General features: G+C 42.1%; 1 protein-coding gene across 1 annotated transcript; it reads left to right on the plus strand.

Moving 5' to 3' along the window:
* Positions 1-4,129: 4,129 nt before the first annotated feature.
* LOC114451390 (cytohesin-3-like) lies at positions 4,130-26,103 on the plus strand. Its single transcript, XM_028429954.1, has 13 exons — positions 4,130-4,475; positions 14,172-14,254; positions 14,565-14,629; positions 15,178-15,244; positions 15,371-15,489; positions 17,429-17,509; positions 17,587-17,699; positions 19,099-19,247; positions 19,377-19,488; positions 22,139-22,215; positions 23,227-23,298; positions 23,399-23,553; positions 24,724-26,103. Exons 1-13 carry the CDS (start codon positions 4,457-4,459, stop codon positions 24,794-24,796), a joined length of 1,185 nt encoding a protein of 394 aa, XP_028285755.1. The 5' UTR covers positions 4,130-4,456; the 3' UTR covers positions 24,797-26,103.
* Positions 26,104-26,134: the final 31 nt, after the last annotated feature.

The raw sequence follows: 26,134 nt of genomic DNA on the forward strand, positions 1-26,134 counted from the left end.
TTCAACTGACGCTATGGCAACCATGTCTCTGCACATACACATACAGTGGACACACACACACACACACACACACACACACACACACACACACACGCACACACACACACACACGCACACACACACACACACACACACACACACACACACATTGGTAACCTTGACTCTGGATTATGTTATTGGAGGATTTTTCCTGCAAACAACACATTAATAGGATAAACATCACCATTAAGTGGGGGCTAAAAGCAGGGGAGAGAGATTAATGAAGGATAAGCATTCCTGCCGCCATCACTACAGGGAATCTGTAAAACACAGAACAGGAGTTCTGTGATATAAAAAAAAAAGTCTGTCCCTGAAGTCTATTCATGCATGAAAACAAATAAAGACATGTTTTAGAAACTTATTGATTCGCTGGATTTTTAAATGTTACAAAGTTTGGTCATGCTTCCAAAACAAATGCTGGTGTTCATTGTTCAGTGATCATTCCTTTACTAAATGTTTCTTGTGCAAACACTCAGGTCTCCTTGCACCTTCAGTCCATATGCATCTTCCTCCAAACTGCAGTTCAGAGAGACATTTTACTGGCTCATTATGTTCAACCATTAGCACTGAGATTTAATGACCCCTGCACGGTGTTTTCATTTGCATAGCAGTCAGATTGACGGGCTGCAGGCAGTCATCAGTTAAATGCCTGAAAGTGCTTCGTAATGGTAACACAACAGGGCGTGTGGGATGTCTGCTATCTCACAATGTGGGAGAAAAGTCAACATTTCCAATGGAGTGGAAGCCAAATGAAATAAAGCAGATGGTTGAGGCTTTTGGCATTTGTGTTGCTCCTATCTCTATGTCCCACATGATCAATGTAAGCCAGTAACAGTAGATAAGCAGCGCTGCTATGAATGATTCAGTAGCTCACATAGTGACAAGCAAGGACCCTTCCAAGTATGTATCTGCAAAAGGAAGCCTGATTTAGTAACTGCAGATTTGCATTTTTTGATCTGATAATACAGTTTCATCTCAACTGCTTTAAAGTGTAACATTTTGCAGTACATGAAGGCCAAAACTCACCCCTCTCTGCACCTAAATGCCCCATTTTTACATAATAAATCTGCACTGCACCCATTAAAAGCTTTGATTTGGAGGCTTCCCCTAACCTTTTTAACTGTATGCTGAGCTGTGACAGAAGGATGCACTGTTTACTCTGTTGTTTTTCATCCACTGGTGTCAGATGGGAAGCTCTGATGAACTTCTCCTCTCCCATCTCTTCACCAAGCCATTTTTTCCTCCTCATGACATTCCACTAATCAACCATGAGTCAGTTTCTTCTTTTTTTGCTGCAATCAGATTAACTCAGATGTTCTGGTGAGTCACAGGTTGCCGGGGTGGATGTGAAGGGAAGTTTCCTGCCACTGGGTCAAAGCAAAATGGCAGCACTTTGCTCCCAGCTGGAAAGATGTCCCACATGTTTCCTTTGTCCTCACGCTCATTCTGTGTCCCTCTTCCGATCTGTGCCTGCTTCACTCCCTCGCCCATTGAGAGACAGGAAGTGTGTCACGTTACTTGTGTGTTTGTATTAGCAGGAATGTGTGTGTAGGATGGCTCATGAGGACTTTCACAGGGTGCAAGAATTCCTCACAAAGTCTACAGGCTCAAACACAAGTCTCAGTATCTGGACAGATGTATTTTCAGAAGAAGAGGTGACAACTCATGATGAACATGTATGCTGGACACTTTCTCTTTTTTCATAGGTCTTTCTTTCAAGTATCCAACATTTTTCTTACAATCACACACATGACTGAATATGAATCTGAGCAGCATTGCTCAACCTGTACCTCATTATAAGAGTATGGGTCATGAAGCAGGCTGCTTGCTTACAGGGTAATGTTGAGTGCAACAAAAATTCAGGACACAAACATCTTCCATGAGTCTGGGTTTGCCAGAGTGCCATTGTGTTTTGATGTTTTGGATAATGAATGGTTTTAGTGTCTGTTCTTCCCCGAGATTTAAAAAGTGATCAATAAAAACACCTGAATGCATCATGCTCATCATCATATCAGTGCAGCCATGTTGGTCTTACATGCTGAGCGTATGTCTTTGTAGTCTTCCATATTTACACTGCATCAAGTGAACATGGTTGCCCATGACCACTCAGTAAGGCTGTAAGAGAGATCATCCACCCCCTGAGTCACATGATGTTTAAATGTGACTGAAATCACTGCGCTTCCAGTAAAATATGGGCTTCAACCATGCAAAGATTTTACTTTCTGCTGGCTTGTAAATGGAGAAAATACAGTTTTGAAAGACACGACAGACTGAGTCCACGTTTATGAGCCATACATTAAACCACGCACAAGCCAACCTTTGCCTTTGCGAATGTTTTTTTCCAGTTATAAATAATGTGTGAATATGGAATTCATGAAGATATCCTTTTTAGGAAGCTTAACATTCCACTGACTGAGGGAATATTGTGAACTATTGCAGGACTTCGCCCATTTTCTTCCACTGAAAGTGGAAACGGAGCCTCTTCCTGTTCCGGACGTCTGCGTTAAACACAGGATGATTCCCAAAACTTACGGCCTTCACCCTCCCGACACAAAACTGCTTTTCTGTCTGTCAGGGGGGACAGAGAGAGAGAGAGAGAGAGAGAGAGAGAGAGAGAGATGAAGATATCATGTGTCCAATTAGCTTCTCCCCTAAGTTTCTCACTTGAGACTCATGTGGAAGCAGCTCTGTTTGCAGGCAGGCCTCTGGGGGAGCGTGAGCAGGGATTTATGGGAACATGCTACAAATTAATAGTAACTACCAATGCAGTGGAGTCAGGATTTGTTTATGCCTGGAGCTTTAGAGGGGAAAACAAGTGAGGCCATTAATTTTCTATTTTGGGAGGGAGAGTTAAAGTGAGGAAATGCAGTAAAGTTTGTTCCAAGAACCAAGAATCTGTACTGTGTACAAGTAATTACTGCAGTGTATGGATTTGTTGAACTATTATGTCATAAGTAAAGTCACACTGACTGGAAATATGGAACAATGAGGTCATTGTAACTGCGTGAAACAATGGATGCATCAGTTATGCAGTGGGACTGTTGTACAGGTCTGCATGATCTAAATACATGGTGATTATGGATAATAGTAATATGGATCCAAAAGAGTAATACGGCCAAACTGCAAAAATCCTCTTATTAATGAATTATTATCCAAAATATTTGAATCAAATGTACTCATCTGAGATTATGTGATCAAACCGTCAAGGTGACACAGGTCATATTCAATAATACTGTGAGGGTGGAGGAGGACAGGCCCATCCCACCTCTTCCTGTTCTCTAACTTTCTTCCATTGTGCCCATGCAAGCAGCACAATGTGTCCTCCGCACAACTCCCTTCCTGAACTCAGGACCACACGCTGCCGTCACATTACTCCCCGCAGCGTGGACCAGGATCATTGCTGGAAAAGCCTCAGTGACCTCACACAGGGAGGGGTCAGACACAGGGGTGTCGTCATGCCAGCATCACCAGTAACAGGGCGGACACTGGATGTGAAGCCAGAGTGGGAAAAGTGCTTTTAACACAGATGTTGAACACACACATGAACCTTCAGAGGATCAGTTCACCAGCGGCCTAAATTAATAATAATAACGACAATAAAAGACAGTAAGCAAGTAATTCCATGCAATGAACTTTATAGGTGTGGTAAAACAAATAGCTTCAAATAACAACTAAACTCTGAGGGATGTAGATATGACAGATATACAGTATTGATGTATGATTATTGTATTACAGTGCTAATTACATACAGAAGTGGAGCTGTGCAGAGCACATGGATTTTAAAAAAAAACAATTAATTTATCAATGTAAAGGACAAGTCTTAAATATTTCCTGCAAAATTAAATTAATTTCTTTCTTCATATATAACCCCATAAATCACAAAAGAAATATGTCTGTGTAATCAATTGTATTGGTTACTTGAAAACTGATAAGAATAAATGGACTAAAAAGGATCAATCAATCAATCAATCAAACAAACAATGGGTGCATTTTACATTTCGGATATTAATAAAATCATTCCATATCCAATTGTGTGTGTGTGTTATTAGCAGGGGCGGGGCTTGCTGACGTCGCCCTGGTTGCAGTGAATCTGAATGCAGACGGAGCAGCTGAGGATGGAGCAGAGGGAAAGAGGAGCTGCTGTCTCACATCTCACCTCTGAAACATCACTCCTACCACCGCGGGTCTCTCTTTAATTCACATCCAGAGTGCGGCTTCATTTCCTTCTTTCTTTTTTTCTATCAATTCCGCTGCTGACATCTGCGCACCAGTCCACTTCACCCATCTGGTTGTCACCAAACCACCCGGCTTCGCCTATGTGTCAGTGGAAGGAAAGAAAATCACGTTAAAAACGCAGAGAGAAGCGCATTTTTTCAGCCTTCTGCTGGACTGCCGCTCAGTCGCTGTAACAATCGATATGGATGAAGACAATCACGGTAAGGCTGTTTTCCCTCCTCACTCTGGTTTCCTCTTCCTCTCAGCCCGTCTGTGCAGGGATGGATGGATGTGTGTGCGCAAACGGATGCGTGAAGACATAAGGCAGTCCTGTGGTTTTTACTGACAGATTGAGAAAATCAGCCAAAACCTCACAATAGAAGAGAATTTCTCTGACACACACCCAGGGTGGTTTGCATGCGCTCCATCCTCTGAGGTGGGAGACACATGTTGAAGTCGTGTTAATAAATAAAGAAACGCAGATTATTTTTTTAATCATGCACGCACTGTCTTAATGTTTTGATGTTCTCGCTGTAAGGCTTTGGAGTGTGTCTCACTGTCTTGAAGCCTGTAAAGTGGTGGGAATTCATATCAAAGTGAATGGGTTGCACATGTTGGATAGACCCACAGCAGCATCCGCAAACTAATGATATATAGACTCATATCACTATGAACAGTTTTAACGCAAGTTCATTATACAGTAGTGAATAAAAAATTACTTTAAACACACTAAAGAAGACAGGAAAAGAGAGAATTGGGCTTCAGTGAATGGTTCATGAATGAGTCCAATCAGGCTATACAAGGTTTCCCGATGACACTGATGGTGGAGGTGAAATGCAGGGTCACACTCACACCTGGTTTAACAGTCCTCATGTTGTGATTTGGTGCTGAAGCTGAATGAATACCAGCTTTAAGTCAGTTATATTTCATTGATAATGTGGAAGTGTGCACACGCAGGATGCTTCTGAGCAGATAATCCAAACCGTCTTGTGGGCTGAAGGCCTCACAGCGAGTGTATTGTAAACAAGCGGCTGAAGTCTGATAACAGTTTGTCAGTTAAACTGGGGGATTAGCAGAGCTTCTTATTCTTCCCGATATTCTGACATGCACACTGTGCTTGATGGTATCCTAGTTATCATATATCTGCTATCATGCTCTTTAATTACATGATTACTTTTATTATATAGTACATGAAGTTTGCTGTATCTCCAGAGGATGAACCACAGGGTTTCATTTTAACTTCTGCTATTTGAATACTCCAAAAAACATGTAATTTCAGGATAAATCATTATTATAAAGTCACAGTTTAGGAACTGATCTGTATCCTTCTTGTATATTTCCCCTGAAAAATCATGTGTGCTGCAAAAAAACTGCACGCATGTGGCCAGAGTGACAGGAAATCAGAGAGGACACACGCACAGGAGGGATAACTGACATGGAGCTCCGTCTGTGAGGCAGACTGAATTATTGAAATATCTTAACCATAAATGTGAAGCCAATTAAGAGTGCTGCATTGCTTACTCACACTCCGCTGCCTCTCGCTGACATATCACTTAACATTGTTCACACAAACACCTTGGTATCACAATGCAGGCGCTTTGATACTAAATGTGTATCCACCAGCTGATGAAGGCATCATGACGAAGATGGCCCCTTTCTGTTCTCAATCCTAAACTTTCACACAAAATTGGACACAACCTGTTTGCAAAGTACCATCCAGTGACAAGTTCTGCAGCTCCTAGGTACTACTTTGCATGCCAACAAATATGCACATTATCTCTTCATATGTGCACTTGGGGAGTAAGTTCTCACGCCTGCAATGTACAGAGTGCATGCAAACTTTTGCAACATATGGTCAAAGTTCAGGCTATAATTTGTTCTGCACTGCTGAATCGGTTTCTTGAACAACAAGAGGATAAGAGCCAACAGATGTCGTCATATTTTATAGGATTAAGAAATAGTTTACAAAATGTTAACGCTCCCACGAGCCACCTCTTATACAACTGAAACAGGATATGGGGAGCTGCATTGGCCCCAAACTGACAGAAGAGGCCAGGTAAAGTTTCTGCACTGGGCGTTCGTTAAAGCTGCTGTGATCAGTGTTCATACCGATGACTGATCACATATACAGGAGGTGGAGAGCAAAACAGAGCTAAAAGGAGAGTACGCCTAGATCACTTTGAATGAGTGTTGCCTTATTTATTCTGAATGGATAAACCAGTGAAACAATGGTAGCCCTGCACCAAGGGCTATCCTGCACATACTGTATAACCTATATGCTTATCCACTGAATGAACCTATAAACCGTGCCACCGTGCATTGTTTGTGGGACTCAGCTGCAGCATGGTATTCATTAGTACATGTTTACTGCTTTCACTAATCAGAGCTGGCTCTGTTCTCCTCAGTTTACTTGCCACACAGCAGACAGGGCCTGGCCTCAAAATGGATGGAAATCAGCAACAGGCTTGAAAGTGTGTTTTTATTAGGCTACTCATGTGTCTATTTTTAGCATCACCGTATAGCTGGATGGAGAAGTGGAAAAAAGCACAAGCAGAAATTGGCTGGGAAGCAGTTCACTGAATGGCTGGATGCAGTCCATGGATTTTAACACTGGGTGTTCTTCGGCTTCAGTCAGGGATTCATTTGAGCAGAGTAAATAGGTGTTTTATGGTGAATAGAAATGCTAAAATGAATAGAATTCATCTTTTATCACCTGGACAAATGTATGACAGACACCAACAAAAGTGCAGAAATGTTTGTTTTTTAGGGCCCCGTGAGGCTTCCTTTACAGTATTTCCTGTAGTGTGTCAGTCAGCACGCTCCTCGCTATCTGACCGTGGGAAAGTTAAATGGGAAAGGCCTTTCCCTCAATTCTCCTGCCGTCTTTGGACTGAATGTGTGAGTGTGTCCTGAAATAACAAATCGTATCTGAATGCAGCACTTCTGTTTTGTCTGTTAGGGCCTGTTAATGGTCCACACATGGCATTCTCAGTGCAGAATCACAAACGAACGCCTTTGTGACTGCTGTGAAATAACTCCATTAAGGAAACAAAATCCTTTCTTCTTTACATATTGTGCAATTATCTCCTCAAACTTAAGGGACATCTGCCTGCATGCAATTATTTCATATCATATTCACCCCAGCAGGCATGAAATCCAAGATAAGACTGAAAAACCTGAATCAACATACACAGTACAGTATGTGTGATCCCTTGGCAGTTCAGAGGGAGATTAGATGGTATAAAGGGGAAGTTGGTGTGATTAGAAAATGGTCTTTGTTGTGGTTGAAGGGTGAGTGTGTGGGAAGACATCAGACAGTCACTTGGGGCGAGCTGTGGCTGCTCTGTAGGTGTCTTTCAGTCTGGGAGGCAGGCTGGCTTAAATCTAAGTGCTCGGTGCTGAATGGCCTAACAAGGAGAAAGCAGAGTTCAGACATCTGTTTCTCTCTCTGCATTAACTGTATAATGTCACCATGTAGTGTAGAGTGCAGAAACAATTGGTCTACCAATGAATTAGTTATTCAGCAGCACTGCACGTTTCTCTGCAAGTAGATAATCTGAATATATATCTGTACTAAAAAATACAAACCTATGGGCATTTTTCTTTTATTATAAAGCTTATCCAGGAGATGATTAGCTTGGCTGTGCTTTGCTTAATATAAATATCACGAACAACAGCCTGAATTTACTGAAACGTCTGAAAAGCACTTCAAAATCAGTGGTCTAGCTGTCGCCGTATTGGCAACACTTGAATCCGACCTTACTTCCAGGTTAGTCCAAATATGGCAAAGTGGTGGGCATTGGTGGGAACACTGCCATGTAAACAATAAGTGGTCACACCTTTAAATCTGCAAAACTTTAAATCTTGATATCATTAAAACAAGTTGGTTGACTCGCTTTTGGAGGCAGCCTCAAGAGGCCACATCAGGAACTGCTATGTCTGGTGTTTATACAGCGCCTTCACTTGAGGTTGAACACAGCAAAGCTACCTTTTTTGTTTCCTTAGCTAAGCTAACTAGCTCCAGGAAAATGAATAATGTTCCTTCTAATATTTTTGCACTTCTAAGTGCAGTACAATAATTTGCTTTCATGTGAATATCAGTTGTACTTTATACCTATTGTAGGAAGAATTTTCCCTTTGGTATAAAAACATGGAGCTCACTGATGCCCTACAGCACCCCAGTAGCCTGCAATACACGTCTTAAGTGGTTTAAAGAAAAGTGTTTGTAAGTGTGTTGAAGCAGAAGGTGGTGTAATGTACTCTTCACATTCTCACTGGTTGACCCAGAAGGCTGGCTGTGTTGTTTGAAGGCTTAAGGGGAGATTTGAAAAGAACAGAAAATTCATTCTGACTGCCAAGATTATGGGTTTGTGGTGCAACATTAGAAGATTAAACATACAGTGCATCATACCACATGTAACAAGAAAAACACAAAGGCAGGGGTTGGGTTTGATGTTCGGGCAGGGATTGAGTAGGGGCTAAGTGCACTATTTAAGCAGGAGACTACATATGGACCTGATTAGAAGAGAGGCTACGAAGGCTTCCCAACATGTTCCCATCTCCATGGTAGTGTGTTTGTGTGAGTGTGTGAGACAAGGCATTACAACTGTTAGCCAGTAAGACAACATTTGGCTGTTGTAAATAGAGGAATGCTTAGCCAGGAATTATTGCTTGGAGCTGTGAAGAGGCAAAGCTTTTTAAGTATGAGACAGAGAGAAGATAGACAAAAGGCATGGCAAATTAAATGAGCAGACAAGCAGACAGCAGAGATGTACTGTGTATGGGTAATCCGGCCCTAATTGCACTGAAAGCAGAGTTGTAAAGAGACTGGGTCAAATCCAACAGGACAGCAGTGAGGGGTGTGGGGCTCACATGTTCTATAGGCCTGGATTGTTCTCACTTTATCTTCTAATGCATGACACATGATGACACATGACAAAAAGCAGTTATATCACCAAAACTGGACAACAATAATTAGCTAAGCTAAATCACCTGGCCCCTGGTCTGTCTATTTGTAATCAAGTGATTTTTATGTTGATGTTGTGGCCATGAACTAGATTAACATGATCCATGTATCAGCCAATAACAAGAGAGACCAGTTACCTTCACAGCGTGGGTGGTTTCTGAAGCATTGTGAATATGATCAGGGTGGTCCAGTAAAGTCTGGTGTTTTTGCAGGCAGCCATACAACCATCACAGGAACATCCTGGACTTCTGAGCAGGCTGAGGGCCGACACAGGGCTCTGTGTCTATATGTATCCGGCAGTATCATAGGAGATATCAGAGCCTTTGTTCATTGTTGTGTGCACATAACAAAAAAAAAGCATCTGATACAGATTTTGAAGCTGCTCCCAGACTAGATGTCTATCACAATATTGGAAGTGACCGTGCCTGCATCAGATGAAGCATCACATTCATTCTGCGGCTTGTCAGTCACCTGACACTCACAGGAAGCAACAGAGGAAATAATCTGTCACCTATCAGAATTCATCATTGTATCAGTGTTTTCCAGCCATGTTTGTTGAAAGTGGGAGCACAACTTAACACTGCGAAGCTTGAAATGTTCGACAATAAGAAAGGAAGAAAACAGCAACATAATTCCACTGTGTTATTGGTCCAGAAATATTTATACGTTTATTCAAATGGATCCATAACTATATCTAACTGAGCCCCTGATGGCTGAAGACCTCAAGCATAGCCCTCTTCCACCTCATTAACATTTAAAGCAGACACTAATATTGGCTAAAACACACAAACACTTTGCCAATATTGTGTGATGCAGCATCAACACAATTGCATGAGTGATGCAAGAGATGTGAAGTTTTTGTAGGAGGACAAATGTGTTCTAATGTGTTAATGTATGTAATGTATGTGTTATTCAAAAAATGTCAACAGTCTGTTGCAGTAAGGGTGCAACTTGGATTGTGTTCAGCCTGTAAAAGCCCCTCATTCTGTCCACATGCCAGAAGAAACAGCATCCATCTAATTCATTCTCAAGCCGATCAAATCATCAGATTATGGTTACTTTGGCCACCAGCATATGGCAGTGGAAGCCTCCTAGATCCTGCTGCCAGTGTTCATCGAATAAAATATTGACATAGTGCTGATGCTGAGCAGATGTGTGATATACGGAGGACATCATGTGCAGACCACCTCCGAAGCAGCAACACAGTCACACAAATGCACTCCCAGCAGGAGGTCCCTTCCCAAAAAACTGCGGATTAACCAGAGCAATCAGTGCGAGGTCTCTTCAGCTCCCTGAGCCCCAGATTCTGCCTGTGACCCCAGAAGTAGTTAAAACAGAAGACATGTTAGCTCCTCAAATCACTTTTCTCCAGCAAAGCACAACTGAATTATTACTGAACAAGCTTGCGGTGTACTGTAATAATGCATGCATGATTCATGTGAATGTGGTGGGATTGGTGTTCTTATATGTGAATGGCATATATATGGCATATATATATATATAATATAAACAGGGATTTTAGCCCTAAAAGTGCTCAGTGCAGAATCTGCACTCCTGTGTCCATGACCTTTCACCTTCTTTCACCTCACAGTGGCCTTTGTGCTGCAGACAGTCACACATATTATTTATTCCATATTTATTTAACTAGTTTGAAACCAGGCAGCGGCTACTCAGTGGGAACATCTGTGTATATGCTGTTATACATCACACTTCCTTTCTGATAGACCAGGGCTTAAAGAGGGTCAGGGAGGGTGAGTGTGTGTGTGTGTGTGTGTGTGGGATTAGTGCCAGCTGGCCTACAGCATGCACTCGTGCACTATCATCAACATGTCTGTCTGTCTGTATGACCTGGGCTGTAATGCCGAGCATGTCATTGTCCACAGTTGGAGGGATTGGGGGCAGCTGGCTTCAGATTAGGGTCTGGGTCCACAGGAAGTTTCCCTATCTTTTCCTTTTTTCCCCCTACATGTGACACAGCAAGCTGCACGGCCAAGTAGGATAACAGGGTTATCTTTTTCTTTTTCTTTTCTTTTTTTAAACTCATCCACTTATCCACATTACAGTGCCAGTTTAAAGCCAGGAGATCTGGACAAATCACCCACACAGTCAATGATAACTGGGACCACAGCCAGTGTTAAGTGAGTGTGGGATTTTTTTCCCCTCTCTGCGCAACTGGACTGAATTCAGGTTTTAGCGAAGTCCTTGAATCAGTCCAGGCTTTGGGAGTTTGTTAATGTCTCTCTCAGTCATACCATACAGATTTAAGGTAAGAAACTGATGGCTTGTCAGAGCATTCTCTGCCTTAGCTTAAAAGCCATTAAAGCCTCTCGTTTCAGTGGGTGGCCAGGGACAGCTATTAGTTTTGGGTGTGAAGCAGGGGATTTACTCCTAAAAGTAGATTTTGAGGGATTTCGTTTTTAGGGGGAAATTACTGGAGCCTCGAGGTCTGTGTTGAAACCCTCTGACTCCACCTCTCCATTCAGTGGATTTCTGAGCTCTCTTCTATCATGATTTCTTCCAGAGGTCACAGAAAGTAAAATGAGTCTGCTTGCGCCTTCACTGTTCTACTCTCAGGTCTGCTGTTTACTGTAAAGCAACGACTTTACACCGTAATTGATTTTAGTAGATTATCATTCAAGCGTAGCTCTGTGTGGTCTGAGCCAATACGATAGCAGTGACCAGCCCCTGCCCTATACCACTGCCTCTGTACTCGGTGAAGACGCTAAAGTCATTTCCTGAGTGAGTCATAGAAGGTCACAGGGTGGGTCTGTGTGTGTGCTAATAATGTAATTGGTGGACCACCTCTGTAGAAGAGCTGCCCACCGCTGAACAAGAATATCCACTGCAACAGGGATTAGATTATCAAATGTAAAAGACACATATATTGAATCAGATACAGTAGGAGAGACCTGGATTGACGGATAATGCTCTGCCATTAATGGTGATAGGCTTTTATTAGAGGGAACATCCTCTGCTTTTCATTAGATTTGTAATGAATCAAGATTGTAATCATGCACAATGTTGCAGTCATTGGATATCTCCATTAGCTAATGCACAGCCTCGGGCTAATGGAAATGTGGAGCTGCCTGCTGCTTGCATGTCATTTTCTTTTGGGTAAATTGCTTAAAAGACAAGAAAAATTCCAATATTTGTCATTATTGATTTATCTGTTTTAAGTATTTTCATTGATCAAGTGGTCCTGAATATGTGTCTCTTTTATAGATTTTTCCCGGAGTAAAAATAATAGGGGTCCTCATTAGTTCTGTTTGGCTGCAGTGTTCTCTGTATTTACCATCTTAAATCCTATATTAGTATGCATGTGCTTTATAGGTCATATGACAAGGGAATCAGGTTAATATGCTAAGATCTGCAACTTTTTGTTGTTGTTTTTTATTTATAAATAAATAGTCTGTTTTGTGTGTGTAATCTGTTATACCAGTCAGTTTGTGTATGTGGTCAAACCTCGTTTACAACCAATATGCGTCATCCCTTAGTTATAGAGTGAAATGCATCGATGCTTCAGGCGACTGGTTGTGTGAGTCAGACATTTTGATGATTAATATTAGTGCACTACTTAGCCCCGTGCAGAAACTCATCTAGGAGTCCTCTTGGCAAGAAAGCAAACAAGCAATTTAAAAAAAAAAAGTTTTATTCAGGGCACTTAGGGATCTTTACCCTAGTTTAACTGCAGCTGGTCCTGTTGGACTGATGGACAAACTCCAGTTTCTCCCTGCCTTCATTGCATGTAGGCCAAAAATAAAGAAAATACTGCAGAACATGAAAGAATCATGGCCTTGAATCTTTCTGAGAGTATTAATTGGCTGCATTCACAGTGCTCACAGTTGTGTTGCATATGTGTTCTGTGTGGATGCCGGAGGTTAGCAACGCTAATTATAACATCTTTATTTTCATACTCTCATTCATTGTGCACTCACATCCCTGCTCTGCTGTCTATTAAAAACAGGGCATGTGAAGGAAATCCCTCTCCCTCTTACCTGACCCTCATCACGGTGCTTCAGGATTACATAACCAGGATCGGAAGCACCTTTTTTTGTGTCATTGTTAATGTGATAACAATGCACAGCTGCCCTGAACGCTTTTACAAGCCGTCAAATTAAAAGTGGGCTGAATGCTTCCTCTTGAGCCCAGTGACCTTGTTTTACTTTAATTGGTGCAGATTCCTGCCTGTGAGGGAAAACAACAAGTGATGTTTTTTCCCTCAGCAACACGTAGGCACGGAGCTTCTTGTGATATCAGATGTGCCATTTTCCTGTTGAGAGATTTGCGTTTTCTGCCTCTAAGCTGGCTTAATGAAGCAAGATTGCAAAGGGGCTCTTGGTGTTTCATGAAGATGGAGAAAGTGCATCAGGGTAAAAGAAAATGGGTGAAATAGGAGAGGAATAGAAAAAGGTTGAGATGGAAAGAAGGGGGAGGAAACATCGAAAAGAAACCAAGTCATCCTCCTCTCTGTTTGCCCAGAGCTATAAAGCACTGACGGCCAGGGAATCAGGGTCGTGGGCTGCGTTAAATTGCCAAATTCACATTTAATGAAAGAAAACTTAATCTGGATTGGTTTTATTAATAGAATTCCCCCCTGAGCCAAATGGAGAAGGAGGGAAGGGGTGAGACACTTTCAAGTGGCATAATTAAGATGCTTCTCTGTTATGCTAGTTAATTAAGATGAGCATGCAGGCTCCTGATATCTGCTGTTCCAACTGCACAAGGTGAAGAACACAGCAGCAGAAGCTCTTGTCTTTTTACTGTACAACAATCTTAAATCTGATTTTTATTTGTAGGTACCAGGTTAGGTCTCCTCTTTTTTTTCCTTATCATTTTGGAACCTTTTTTGTTTTGATTTTGTTGTTTCTGGGGTGCCAGACGCTGAATGGAAATTGTGATGGACGATATGGGAAGTAAAGTTCTGCTGTGTTTTCTCCATCATGCCTTTCAGTTCCAGAGGATCTGTCCCTGGAGGAGAGGGATGAGCTCTCAAACATTCGACGGAGGAAGAGAGAGCTGCTCGATGATATTGAGGTATGTCTTTGGTTTTGGTACCGGTACTTTTTTTTCCAGACAAATACATAGCAAATAATTGTAATGTTGAACAAAATGCCCTTGCCATAATCTTTAGCCCTGTTTTTTGCCTATCTACTGCTGCACTGTGAGTCCATTTGCATGCTGTAAGTAATGCAAATTGACCTGCTATGCATCTTTGCTCAGCCCATGTGCTCATAAAAAACTGATGACTTCTGCTCCATACAGCATCTCGTGCTGTTTGTTTGATCCTGTTTTAACATAAAAAGGAAAAAACGACGGTTTTGCTTTTCTTTTTTTTCCCTCTTAGAGGTTGAAGTTTGAGATAGCAGAGGTCATGACGGAGATCGAGCAACTGACGTGTGTTGGAGAAAGGTAAGCCACAGAAATCAAGATGTTAATGTATATTCATAGTGGCTTATGTGTTTTGCCTTGTTGGCTGGACTCTTTCTGTGGTGATATTATGCACTGGGCAAAAGGTATTCTCTTTATTGGTGGCTTATTTCTTGGATAACAAATAAGGAGAATCCCAAAACTTAACTCTCAATGTATATAAGCTGTTAGTGAAGTCAGAAAACTCCTCAGGAATAAATGCAAAGAACAGAACCTCTGTGACCTCTACATCCATAAATAACACTGTCGACATTTTACCTTCAGTCATGCAGTAAATGGGTACTGCTGGAACTGTGGCTCCTAGCTGACTCATTTAATTGATTTGCATGTTTGTTAAGACTCCAAAGACAGACAGATAACAAAGCTACTTTTTGCTATGAATGACTAATGATAAGCAGTAAATATATGGACAGTATATGACTATGCATTCTGCAGACAGTGTTTTTGTCTGATGTGGCATTGAGATGCATAAAAATCAGTTATTTGCAGAGTCTCTCAGTTAATACTCCTCACGTGTGTTTGTGTTCCAGTAAAACATCTCAGAGAAACAAACAGATTGCTATGGGAAGAAAGAAATTCAACATGGATCCCAAAAAGGTAAAAGCACTCATCATACACTGCAGCAGAAGCGATCCATTCACTGCAGTGAAATTCTGCCATTTTTCCACCATCAACCCATGATCGAGACAAACGGCTATCCTGTTTCTCCCTCTTCCTCTCAAGGGAATCCAGTTCCTGCTGGAAAACGACCTTCTCCAGCACACCCCAGAAGACATCGCCCAGTTCCTCTACAAAGGCGAGGGTCTCAACAAGACCGTCATCGGAGACTACTTAGGCGAGCGGTGAGACAGAGCATCTATCAGCCTGAGAAAGCCCTCCTTACATGAGATTTATGCCCCCCTCTGTGATTAAAGAAGGAAATTATGGGCAGGATTTACTGATTAAAGAGGGAGTGCCTGATTGACCCCCTCCTCCGACATGAATCTTTGAGTCTTGTCACAGTCCGCCCATGTGGACTTATAGCTGGTAATAAAACAACCATCCGGCCCCTCGCTGCTCAGCCCAGACTGCTTGATAATGAAGAAAGAGGAAAGTCTTGTCCTGATAGCTGGAAGACCTAAACTGAGATGGATGGTGTTATCTTAACATGAGATGAGATCATTAAACAGACAGAGGCAAAGGACAGGCACAAAATAATACTGCTCTATCTGCAAAACGACATATTAACTGATATACATGTGATTGATAGATGATCTTTGAGAAGTTGTACAAATGTCACAGAGAAAAAAGGAATTTTAAAATTCATTTACAGAACATTTCAAGCCCTTACCAAACATATCCACACAGTTCTGATTAAGCCTCTTAGCCCTGGGAGAATCTGTCTATTCACAATACACTGCAGGTTCACATGGGGCTTCTGGCATGATAGTACGAGACTGCAGCCAGCTGAACAAGCTAAACTGAAAAAGCAGACTGCAAGTATTCAGAACTGGATTAATCCAAGCAGGAAATCACATTAACTACTTCAAGTATCACCTTACTCAAGTACAGGTGCTGCTTCTGCGTCAGCGGACAGATGTAGTCAGACAGTGGAGCTGAATCAATGAAACACGGGCTCACTGAATGAGGCTGAAGGTCGGGGAGAGAGGGGGGGGTGAATGGCTCTGGGGACTCCTTTCATTGCCAATAGGCTTAATTCATCAAAGAGAGGCCACCTACCCACTGGAAATCACACTAAACACAGGCTGAGGGTTTACACTCAGTAATTATCACTAATTAAGCTTATGCAAGGAGGAACCTATCATTACCCGCTGAGCAGAGAGGGAGATGAAGAGAGGGAAACAGGAGGGGGACACAAGGGAAGGAGATTGTGGGTAGGGAGAAATAACTAGATGCGGGATTAGTGGTCTTTTTTTTTTAAACGAAGTTTGTTTGTCACACACAATGCACTCACTGTTGCCACACTAAGACATGTAGATATGCATGCATTTTTAATTTTAAGGGCTCACTCACATTTCTTTGTAACAAAGGCACCCACAGCAATAATCTTTGCTCTCATAGGACAGGATTATTTTTATTTGGCTGTAGGTGATGGTATAAAGTACCATACAGTCACAGACACTCCTCAGCAGTATAGGAATAAGCCAGAAGACAGACCCCAGGTAATTCTTGGAATAATGCAAGACTCTTATTACAATGCGAGTTTGCTGTGAGTTTATTGTGAGCCAACACACACAATAAACGCACAACAATAAGACTTTAAGTTAGGGTTTCATTTAAACAATACACAACACAAAAGTCGATACAGGACCAGGATCGTGGCTCCCTGGTGCCACCAAATATGATCAGAGAAGTGACTGCAGTCTGAAAGCAGCTGTTGACCTTTCCTCTGAAAATTCTCCAATGGCCAAAAACAAAAAAGTGCCTGTGTAGTTTGGTCTCGTGGCTGTTTTTCATCAGCCGAACGCTCTGTTTCCCCCCTCGCCTCAGGGTGGGCAAACACTCAGCACTGGCCAGCTGTTTCAGTTGCTTCCAGCCCCGCACAGCGTCTGACATGAATAAGGGCACAAACATTACAGGAATGCTGAAAATGGAATTCAGCTTGAGAAATGCTTTTATGGATTAAATATGATTTTCCCCACCCTGTTCTCTGGGCTGGCTTTGTTTTCAGACGTGTTATGATATCTCCTGGTTGAACCTTCTTGCGCAGTGGAAAGAAATGACTAGAATATTGAATAGCATGAAAAATCTAAGTTTTTCATTCTTCCTTTCTCCCATCAGGGACGACTTCAACATCAAGGTGCTCCAGGCTTTCGTGGAGCTACATGAGTTTGCAGACCTAAACCTCGTCCAAGCACTACGGTCAGAAGAGTAAAAAATATCTATCAAAAGGTTATAATAATTACAACGGCATCACTATGTGACTCTGACATCTGCAGGCAGTTCCTGTGGAGTTTCCGCTTGCCAGGTGAAGCTCAGAAGATTGACCGTATGATGGAGGCGTTTGCCTCCCGGTACTGCCAATGCAACCCCGGGGTCTTCCAGTCGACAGGTGAGAACAACAAATTTAGTGACTATTTTTCATGCAATTCATCTTTTTGTAGTAACCATCATTTAGGCATCATTTTAACCATATATCTGTTGTTTATTATATGTTATAAATATATTTTTTGAGGTGGGAACCTAGGACAAGTAGCCCAGGTTGAAAATCAGAGTCTATATTTATGTGAACAGAGTGTGACATCCATTATGTTGGACAAAGTCAGTGCATTAACTAGCAGTCTAGCCTAATGTGCCTACAGAAATACTGCCCGAGGGGCTATAATAGGATGCATGAGTGATGGCCTCGTTTTGTGATGGACTGCAAATCATTAAGCTCTAAGAGTTACTGTAACTAAAGCTCAATGCGGATTAACCCAAGTGAAGTAACTACAGATTCCAGTTCACTGCAACGGATAAGTAAACAACCAGCTACAAACAAGGGTCATTCATTATTCAGGAAATACTCAACCTGGTTGAGTGATACACACTCTCGTGACAAACAAAGTGTACAAATACAAGAGTCGGTGAATAATTTAAGAGGGACCTTTTTTGCAGGTCTATGTGGTCCCCGTGGAGGCTGGATACTAATTTTGGTGAAGGATTATGTTCCGATGTAAATTCAAATGTTAAAATGTAAAAATATATGGTGATTAAGTCACACTCAGAGCATTTTATGACCTCATGGAGTTTGCCTGTTGATGCATTTAGTGTGCCTTTTTCTTCTTGACCCATAAAGTCTGCACACATATTAATATGTGTGTGTGGCAGTCAGTTGGGCGACACGACAGCTCATATCCCACAAAAACAAAAAGCACGATCACAGATTTTAATTTAACACGAGTCGTGTTTGTCTCAGTGCTTCATCAGTTTTATTTTTGACTTCGCAGTCACTCTTCTTGTTTCAGCTTCTTTTTCTCACTGTATGCAAAGCACCCTTTTTTTATCACAGAGGAGACAATGACTAGGACTAAAGTGTGTCAGTGAAAGCAGACAGACAGAGGTGAATGAATGATTCATTTACAGACAGCCAGTGGCCCGTGTGAGTCCAAACATTAACACACAGTAGAGAGACTATAAACCCTTCTGCCCCCCACAGACACACACACACCTCTCACACACACATACATTTTTCAAAGCAAAACTAACGTCAAGAGAAGGATGACAGTCATTTATACTGAGAAAATGTATTTAACTCATTTAGAAGAGACAGAGAAATTAGGGCACGAATAACTATAGCAAATAACATTAAATGTGTTCAAAGAAATAGAAAAACGGAGCGTCATTAGTAACAGAAAATATTACCATATGCTGACGACATTCTGGTATGCATACAGAGACCTGTAATTGTGTTATGTTCTGTGTGGACATGTGGGTTTTAAGCAACTGGATTCCCTTGTTGTTGCTCTCAGATACCTGCTACGTGCTGTCATTTGCTATCATCATGCTGAACACCAGCCTACACAACCCCAACGTCAGAGACAAGCCTCCTGTGGAGCGCTTTATCTCCATGAACAGAGGCATCAATGAGGGAGGCGATCTGCCAGAGGAGCTTCTCAGGGTGAGGATTGGGCCGTATACTGTGTATATGTGTGCATGATGATTGATATGTGTGATTGCTGTTTCACACACATACGAATGAGGCATTTCTTCCACCGTTTGAATAATAGTCTCCCTCCCCTGTCTGCAGAACCTTTACGACAGCATCAAAAATGAGCCCTTCAAAATCCCAGAGGACGATGGGAACGATCTGACACACACATTCTTCAACCCCGACAGAGAGGGCTGGCTCTTAAAGCTCGGTATGTGCAGTCTGATTTACAAAAGTAACCTTGATTATGTTGATTTATGCCAGCAGGGCCTGAACATCATGTTGATTTGTTTGTGTTGTTTGTGTACGGTGTACAGCCATGTTGGAGGTCGACAGCTGTTGAACAATAAGATATGTGATTATATTACTTAGCTGACAGCACCGCTGTGTCCATGTATGCCTGCTGCTCAGTTAAAACATTCAAAGCAACTTCTATTGACCTCGTAACCCAGCCTCATGTCTGCACAGAAACCTATATGACGGTGCAGGAAAGGTTGCCTGGAGATTAAATGTTTTCTCTCTATTTGTCCATCATCTTGTGACCTTTCGTCTTTGTTTTGTCTGCTCTCCTCTCCTCTCGCTTACTGCCAGTGATTCTCTCTCCATCTCTCTGTCATGGCGATTTTTAGCAACTCCTTGTGTGTTTTTGTTCCTCACTCCCTCCCACTGACCTTTGTTTCACCCTTTGTTCTGCTCTTTCATTCTGTTTTGTGATGGCTGTTCCTTCTTAAATCTCTGTATTAGGAGGTAGGTAATGCTTCTTCTTCCTCCATCCTCCCACTTTATAACAGCACTCCCTTGTATACTGGCCTTGGCTGCTATTATCCCCTCACCACGCTGGGCCCCTGAACATGCTAGCTGTAATTAGCTTGTTGTTTCAAAAATGTGGGAACATTTGTAAGGCAAGGCAGTCAGTGATCTCATCTGTTCTGCATGGTGATTGGCTGAATTTCTCCACCACCTTGAGATTTTCCAATTTCTGTAATTAATGTTCAAAATATATTTAGTGCAGACCCACTCAGTACATCCTTTTTCTTGCCAAAGCCATAAGCAGACAGGCAAAGTGTGGTTTTAAACATGGAAAGCTGCATGTCAAAGTAATGTTTGCTGCTTTGTTTTTAGTCTTCATGCTAACCTAACCCACTGCTGAAATGGCTGCACAGGTATGAGGGTGGTATTGATCTTTTCAGCGAAAAAAAAAGCATAAAAGCTTAACTCCATCCCTGTTTTTACAAAAAAAACATGCAGAACAGCACTCTGCTTTAAAGCTGTGGACTGACCATTTTCTATGTAACACAAACATTAAAGTATTAAATCAAATTGCTCTAATGTAAACCGCTGCAGGCTGTTGTTGCTCTGAAACATTAAATTACACGGATCTGACATAAGTGACGTCTGGATTCCCAGAAACAAACATGCAGGGGTCAGCTGAACAGGTCGCCGCACACTCTGTACCATGAGACTTCCCCGCACGTCATACAGCTCCTTTACCAGAACATGCAGTCACGCTCGAGCTTATAGTGAATGGGCTGCTTGAATCTGCGCTGTGAGAATGCAAAACCCGCCGATGCGTAGCTGACCATGCAGTGTAGTAAAGAAGACCCTTGTGTCTTTTTCAATTTTCTTCCTCAATTCCCACCCCGCAGGCCTTAGTACATACCCGCCACTGCTCCACCATGGACCCCACTCTATCTTTTTTTCTGTTTCGCCCTCAATCAAAACAGCTGGGCTTGCCAGATCATGTTCTTAAATTAGCAGATTCCACATCCAGTTAGAGCTCCATCAGAGCCACCACCAAATGTTTAATGAGGAAAGATTTCTTGTTCTTTGGATGAAGCAGTCTGCAGGTGGGGCAGGGTGTTCACTGCTCTGATGCTGTGGAGCTCCAGACACTCTCATGACACTGCTAACAAGGATTGAGCCAGCTGCCATGCCTGAATCCATCATCATCAGAGCTCAGCAGCATGTCAAAAATGGTGGTATTCAGACATTTTTAAAGGGGTATGTTAGATGGCAGAAACCAAACAAAGACTGAATACAGTAATTTCAATGATGGCACATAAATCAGGAATATGAAAATATGATGTATATTCACATATATTGAGCATAAAACCCAAGATAGATGTTAGCTCAAATGTTATAGTGTGTAAAATGGATGCACCTGAGAGTGAAATACATATTGCTCATAATCATATTATATGTCTGGATGTTAATGTAGTTAGGCGTATAGAATCAGAATCTAGGTCAAGTGAATGTCTTCAGTAACGGCTGCTTTGTACACATTCCACCCAGTCAGCAAACATGTTCTTATGGTGCACTTATTGCAGATTGACATCAGCCACAGTTTAGTTTTTTTTTTGTTTACATAAGTAAAATGCTTATTGCATCATTGATGGTGTAATTAACAACAAATCCAATAATCCCAGTAATCTACTTCTATCTGATGATGAAGGCAGATTAAGAGATTGTAAGGCTTCTTTATACATAAAAGAAAAAGGCTTCACTTCAGGCACTGTTGGACTTCTGCTATGTGTAAAAGTGAACTCTCTCTCCTACAGTCATGTTGTCATTGCATTTTTTTGCCCAATTTTTATTTTGAAAATATCAGACTCCACAAATGTGCAGGGGAGTTCTCTTGGAATGTAACCCTGCCCCCCCCCCCCCCCCCCTCAATCCGTCTCTGGGGACAGGGAGGAGGGGGTTGCTGGAGGCAGCCTCTGATCGAGCCTTATAATGCAGGGAGATGATGATCAGAACCAGATGTGGCACGTGTAACCGAGGTCTCCTGCAGGTTTGCTCTACATGCACAAACACCGTCACCTCTGCAGCTCTGAGCTCACATGTTGTGTTTCTCCCTACAGGCGGCCGGGTGAAGACGTGGAAGAGAAGGTGGTTTATTTTGACCGACAACTGCCTCTATTACTTTGAATACACAACAGTAAGTAGGCAGATTGGTGCACGTCAGAGCAGTTTTGAGTTTTTGGTATTTTTCACTCATCACCAGGCAACATTATGGTGATAGTAAATAAAGCCAAATACAGTTTTTATACTTTGAACCTTTCATTTTCTAATGCTTTCCTATGCTAAATAAAAGCTAGGTGTATATCATTCTTCCTGTCTAACTGTCAGCATTAAGGACACACACTTCTTTTTTATAGTTTGGACACATTTTCAATTCCTAAAATAAAAGAATTATTTTATAATTTAAGTAAATATGCAATGGGAATTTAACTGTAGATGAAACAAAGGGGATCTCTTTCTCTGTCTCACACACAGACACACACACACAATAAAAGACAGAGGCACAGGTCTTTGCCTTCCAGCTCTGCTCTTTAACAGATGCACCCCCCTTTGACCTAAATGAACCTCACTCCAGCAATTAACATGAAGCATCATGGGAAACATCTGCAAAGTCTGCAGCACACATCTGGCCCTGCTAAGCTGTAAGCCAAGTGCTTCCCCCAGTCCCACAACATCGAATCCCTCATTACACACAAATGCACATGTCAAAGGGGGTACACCACACACACACACACACACACACACACACATAAAAGGCTACACATGCTCAGAGCCAGCTGTGAGCAGCTGTCCCAGGGCATTTCCTCCCCCTGCTGTGCCCCCTCATTAGAAAGAAGATGACATGCATAACATTGGGCTGTTCCTCAAGGTTCCCCCCCTCCCAAACACACACCCACATCTGGACCTGCAGACACAATAGAAACTGCTGGAGGATAGAGGGTTTTGAATTACATCTCCCTTGGGTGGTGTCCCCTACATGACCAGGATGAATAAAAAGCTCCACTGTTCTTTACACACTTTGATTACAGCAGTGGGCAAAGGAACAAGTGACTTTACACTGTGTCATTGTACCCACTTTGGACATGTACTCTCCTTTGTCCTTGCCTTGTGTCCACCAAGTCAATGTGTTAATTTTGTGTGTCTTTAGGATAAAGAACCTCGTGGGATTATTCCTCTGGAAAACCTCAGTATCAGAGAGGTGGATGAGCCAAGGAAACCTGTAAGAATCTTCTTGCCAAACTCCGTCCTCAACTTTAAATTAAAAAATATGACTACTGCCGTCTTTATGCATATTAATTGGTTGCTTTCTTTCTCCTCAGAACTGCTTTGAGCTCTACAACCCCAACCACAAAGGTCAGGTGATCAAGGCCTGCAAGACAGAGGCGGACGGGCGGGTTGTGGAGGGCAATCACGTAGTGTACAGGATATCAGCCCCCACTCCAGAGGAGAAGGAGGAGTGGATCAAATCCATCAAGTAAGGAGCAGCGTGTTAGTGTGGATCCATTTACACTGAGAGGGCACTTAGCCAACACTGGCCTGCTCCCATGTGGGACTTTCTCATGTCTGACCTTGACAGTGAGACACACACAACACTGTGAGCTTAATCATAAATGCACAGACCAGCACACACACACACACACTGGTGACTATGTGACTCTGTTTCTCACACTTCCATGCAGATAACACTCAGAGGTGATTTCTGCTCTGCTGGATAAGCTCACTTCCCCTTGATTAGAACTCAACAAGCAAAGACACTCACACACACCTACTCAAACACTACGCTTTACTGCATTTGGCACCATTTACACCTTAGATCCAAATGCTGCCTTGTTAAACAGTGTGGTGGGTGGAGGTGCTGCTGTAAATTGGACCCAGTGGGTAAATTGATCAGCTGGCTGGTTATCATCCACACAGCCTTGGCTTCACTGGGAAATATGATCAATATCAAGGCAGAAAATGATATTACTCAGCCCTTCCTTGCTGTAATGGTATTAAAGAACCACTTAGCATTGACAGATGTGTCACTGCTAAATGAAAGTGGTCAGCTTTTGTTACCGGAACCATCTACAGCTAAAGTGAATTTCACATCCCTGCAGCAGGCCTCAGTATGCACGGATACAGTTTGCAAAGGAGTGAGGCCCGTTGCCTGTCTTAATATAAAGTCCCTCTCTGTCACTGTTGGAATGATAATGGCCACAGATTGGGCTCAGCAGGACAGAACTGTGCTGCCTCAACCACACTCTCACTGAGCTCAACTGGTGAGGTGGCAGACTGTCCCGTGGTCAGCAGATTTCACACACACACAAACATCGTCCCACCTGACTCATCTGCCAGGATGGAAACTGCTGTTCTGGTAACTGTTCTGTACACACACACACAGCCGCCTCAGCACGTCAGCTGTTCTGCTGCTGGGAAAGCAGTGAATTACTCAGCATGAGTGTTCGCCTCATTGGTGTGTGACACTTAACATTATGCTGCATTAACACACAGTAACAACATAAATAAAAAGCAGGTATTTTATGTACACTGTTGTTGCCGTTTAATATCATAATACATAACCTCATGTTGGTGCAAATCCTGTCCTTGATGTGAGCATTTGGATGCAGTCAGTCATGACTCTGCTTCTTCCTGTCCTCCTCCACAGAGCGAGCATCAGCAGGGATCCCTTCTACGATATGCTGGCCACTAGAAAGAGAAGGATAGCCAATAAGAAATGATGACTGCTCACCTTCGGCTTCACCTTTGTCAGCAGCATTACTGTGAGCTGGAGTCCTTGTGTATGTGTGTGTGTTTACGGGTGGACACAAAGGCCTCCCATTTCAGGGTTGAGGACAAGCAGCAGCAGCAATTTTTCCTTTTTGTCTCTGGGCCTCAATTCTCAGCTGATGAGAATGTGAAGATTTTATTTAATCGGGATCTGAATATTAAGATGAAGGAGCTGTGAGCAAAACCAAACTGGAAGAAAGTCATGAGGAGAGAGCCATTGGGTCTTCTCATTCATACTTATAATGGGATTGCCCTCTGCTGGACACATAAGAAATTCAATCTACTGCACTACAAATACATGAAGATTTAAGACATCAATATACATCGCTGTAATAAAACAGCATTTCTGTGGTTCCCGTCAGCAAGACTCCCACACGCCTCTTTGACCGACTTGACAACTGCCAACACCAACAATATTTTTGTAGAAAGTCTCAACTGTATCAGTCAGCTGGTCTGACTGGTGGCCCTCAAAGTGACTGTATATGCAAACAATATAGGACATTCAGCTCATGTACCTTATTTGCAGTATGCCCTATTATTTCTTATTTAAATAAAAGTAATGGAAACAGTTCTGAGAATAATACTTAGTAAGTGGTCAGTTTTAAAAAGCTATAATGCATCACATATTGATTCTGTCATCTGAAAGTATTTTATGTTATTGAAGATCCACCTTTGTGATAATTTCTTTTGTATTTATTTTGTTATTGTTTCACAAAAGAGGCAGCCCCCAACTCACATTATGCATGTATAGTATATAATGTACATAAGTTTTTTCTTTGTTGTGTTATAGTAGTGTGTAAATCATCATGGCTGTAGCCTATACCCGTTGACCTTTTTTTTCTTTTCTTTTTTTTAAGTTTGACAGCTAAGAGTTTACAATAGTGGATGAGGGATCCTGTGCAGCTCTTTGTAGAGCAGTGATACCTCCCACTGTTATTACTGAGGATTGCAGAAAAGGTGTGGAGCCACAGTAAAAAAAAATGATGAATTTAAAAGTCTGACTTTAAAAATAAAATTCTAAGGAAAATCTCAGACCTCCAATTTTTTTTTACAGTGGGCCTGATCCTCTTCTGCAGACAGTAAATGTTAATATAAAAAACAATACAGCCTATTCAAAAGGTGAACACACACTAGGATACTGAAGATTTTCAAAAACTGTGTGAATGCTAACTGGAATCTGCAGACTGTTTGTCCCACACATGGATCAAACCAACCCACAGCCAAACCTTTCCTCACAGGGTGCAGCTTATAGGTTTTAACCGGTTTGATCTTTGTTTGGGGGAAAATGG

Source organism: Parambassis ranga, chromosome 19, assembly GCF_900634625.1.
Source record: "Parambassis ranga chromosome 19, fParRan2.1, whole genome shotgun sequence".
Lineage (NCBI taxonomy): Eukaryota > Metazoa > Chordata > Actinopteri > Ambassidae > Parambassis > Parambassis ranga.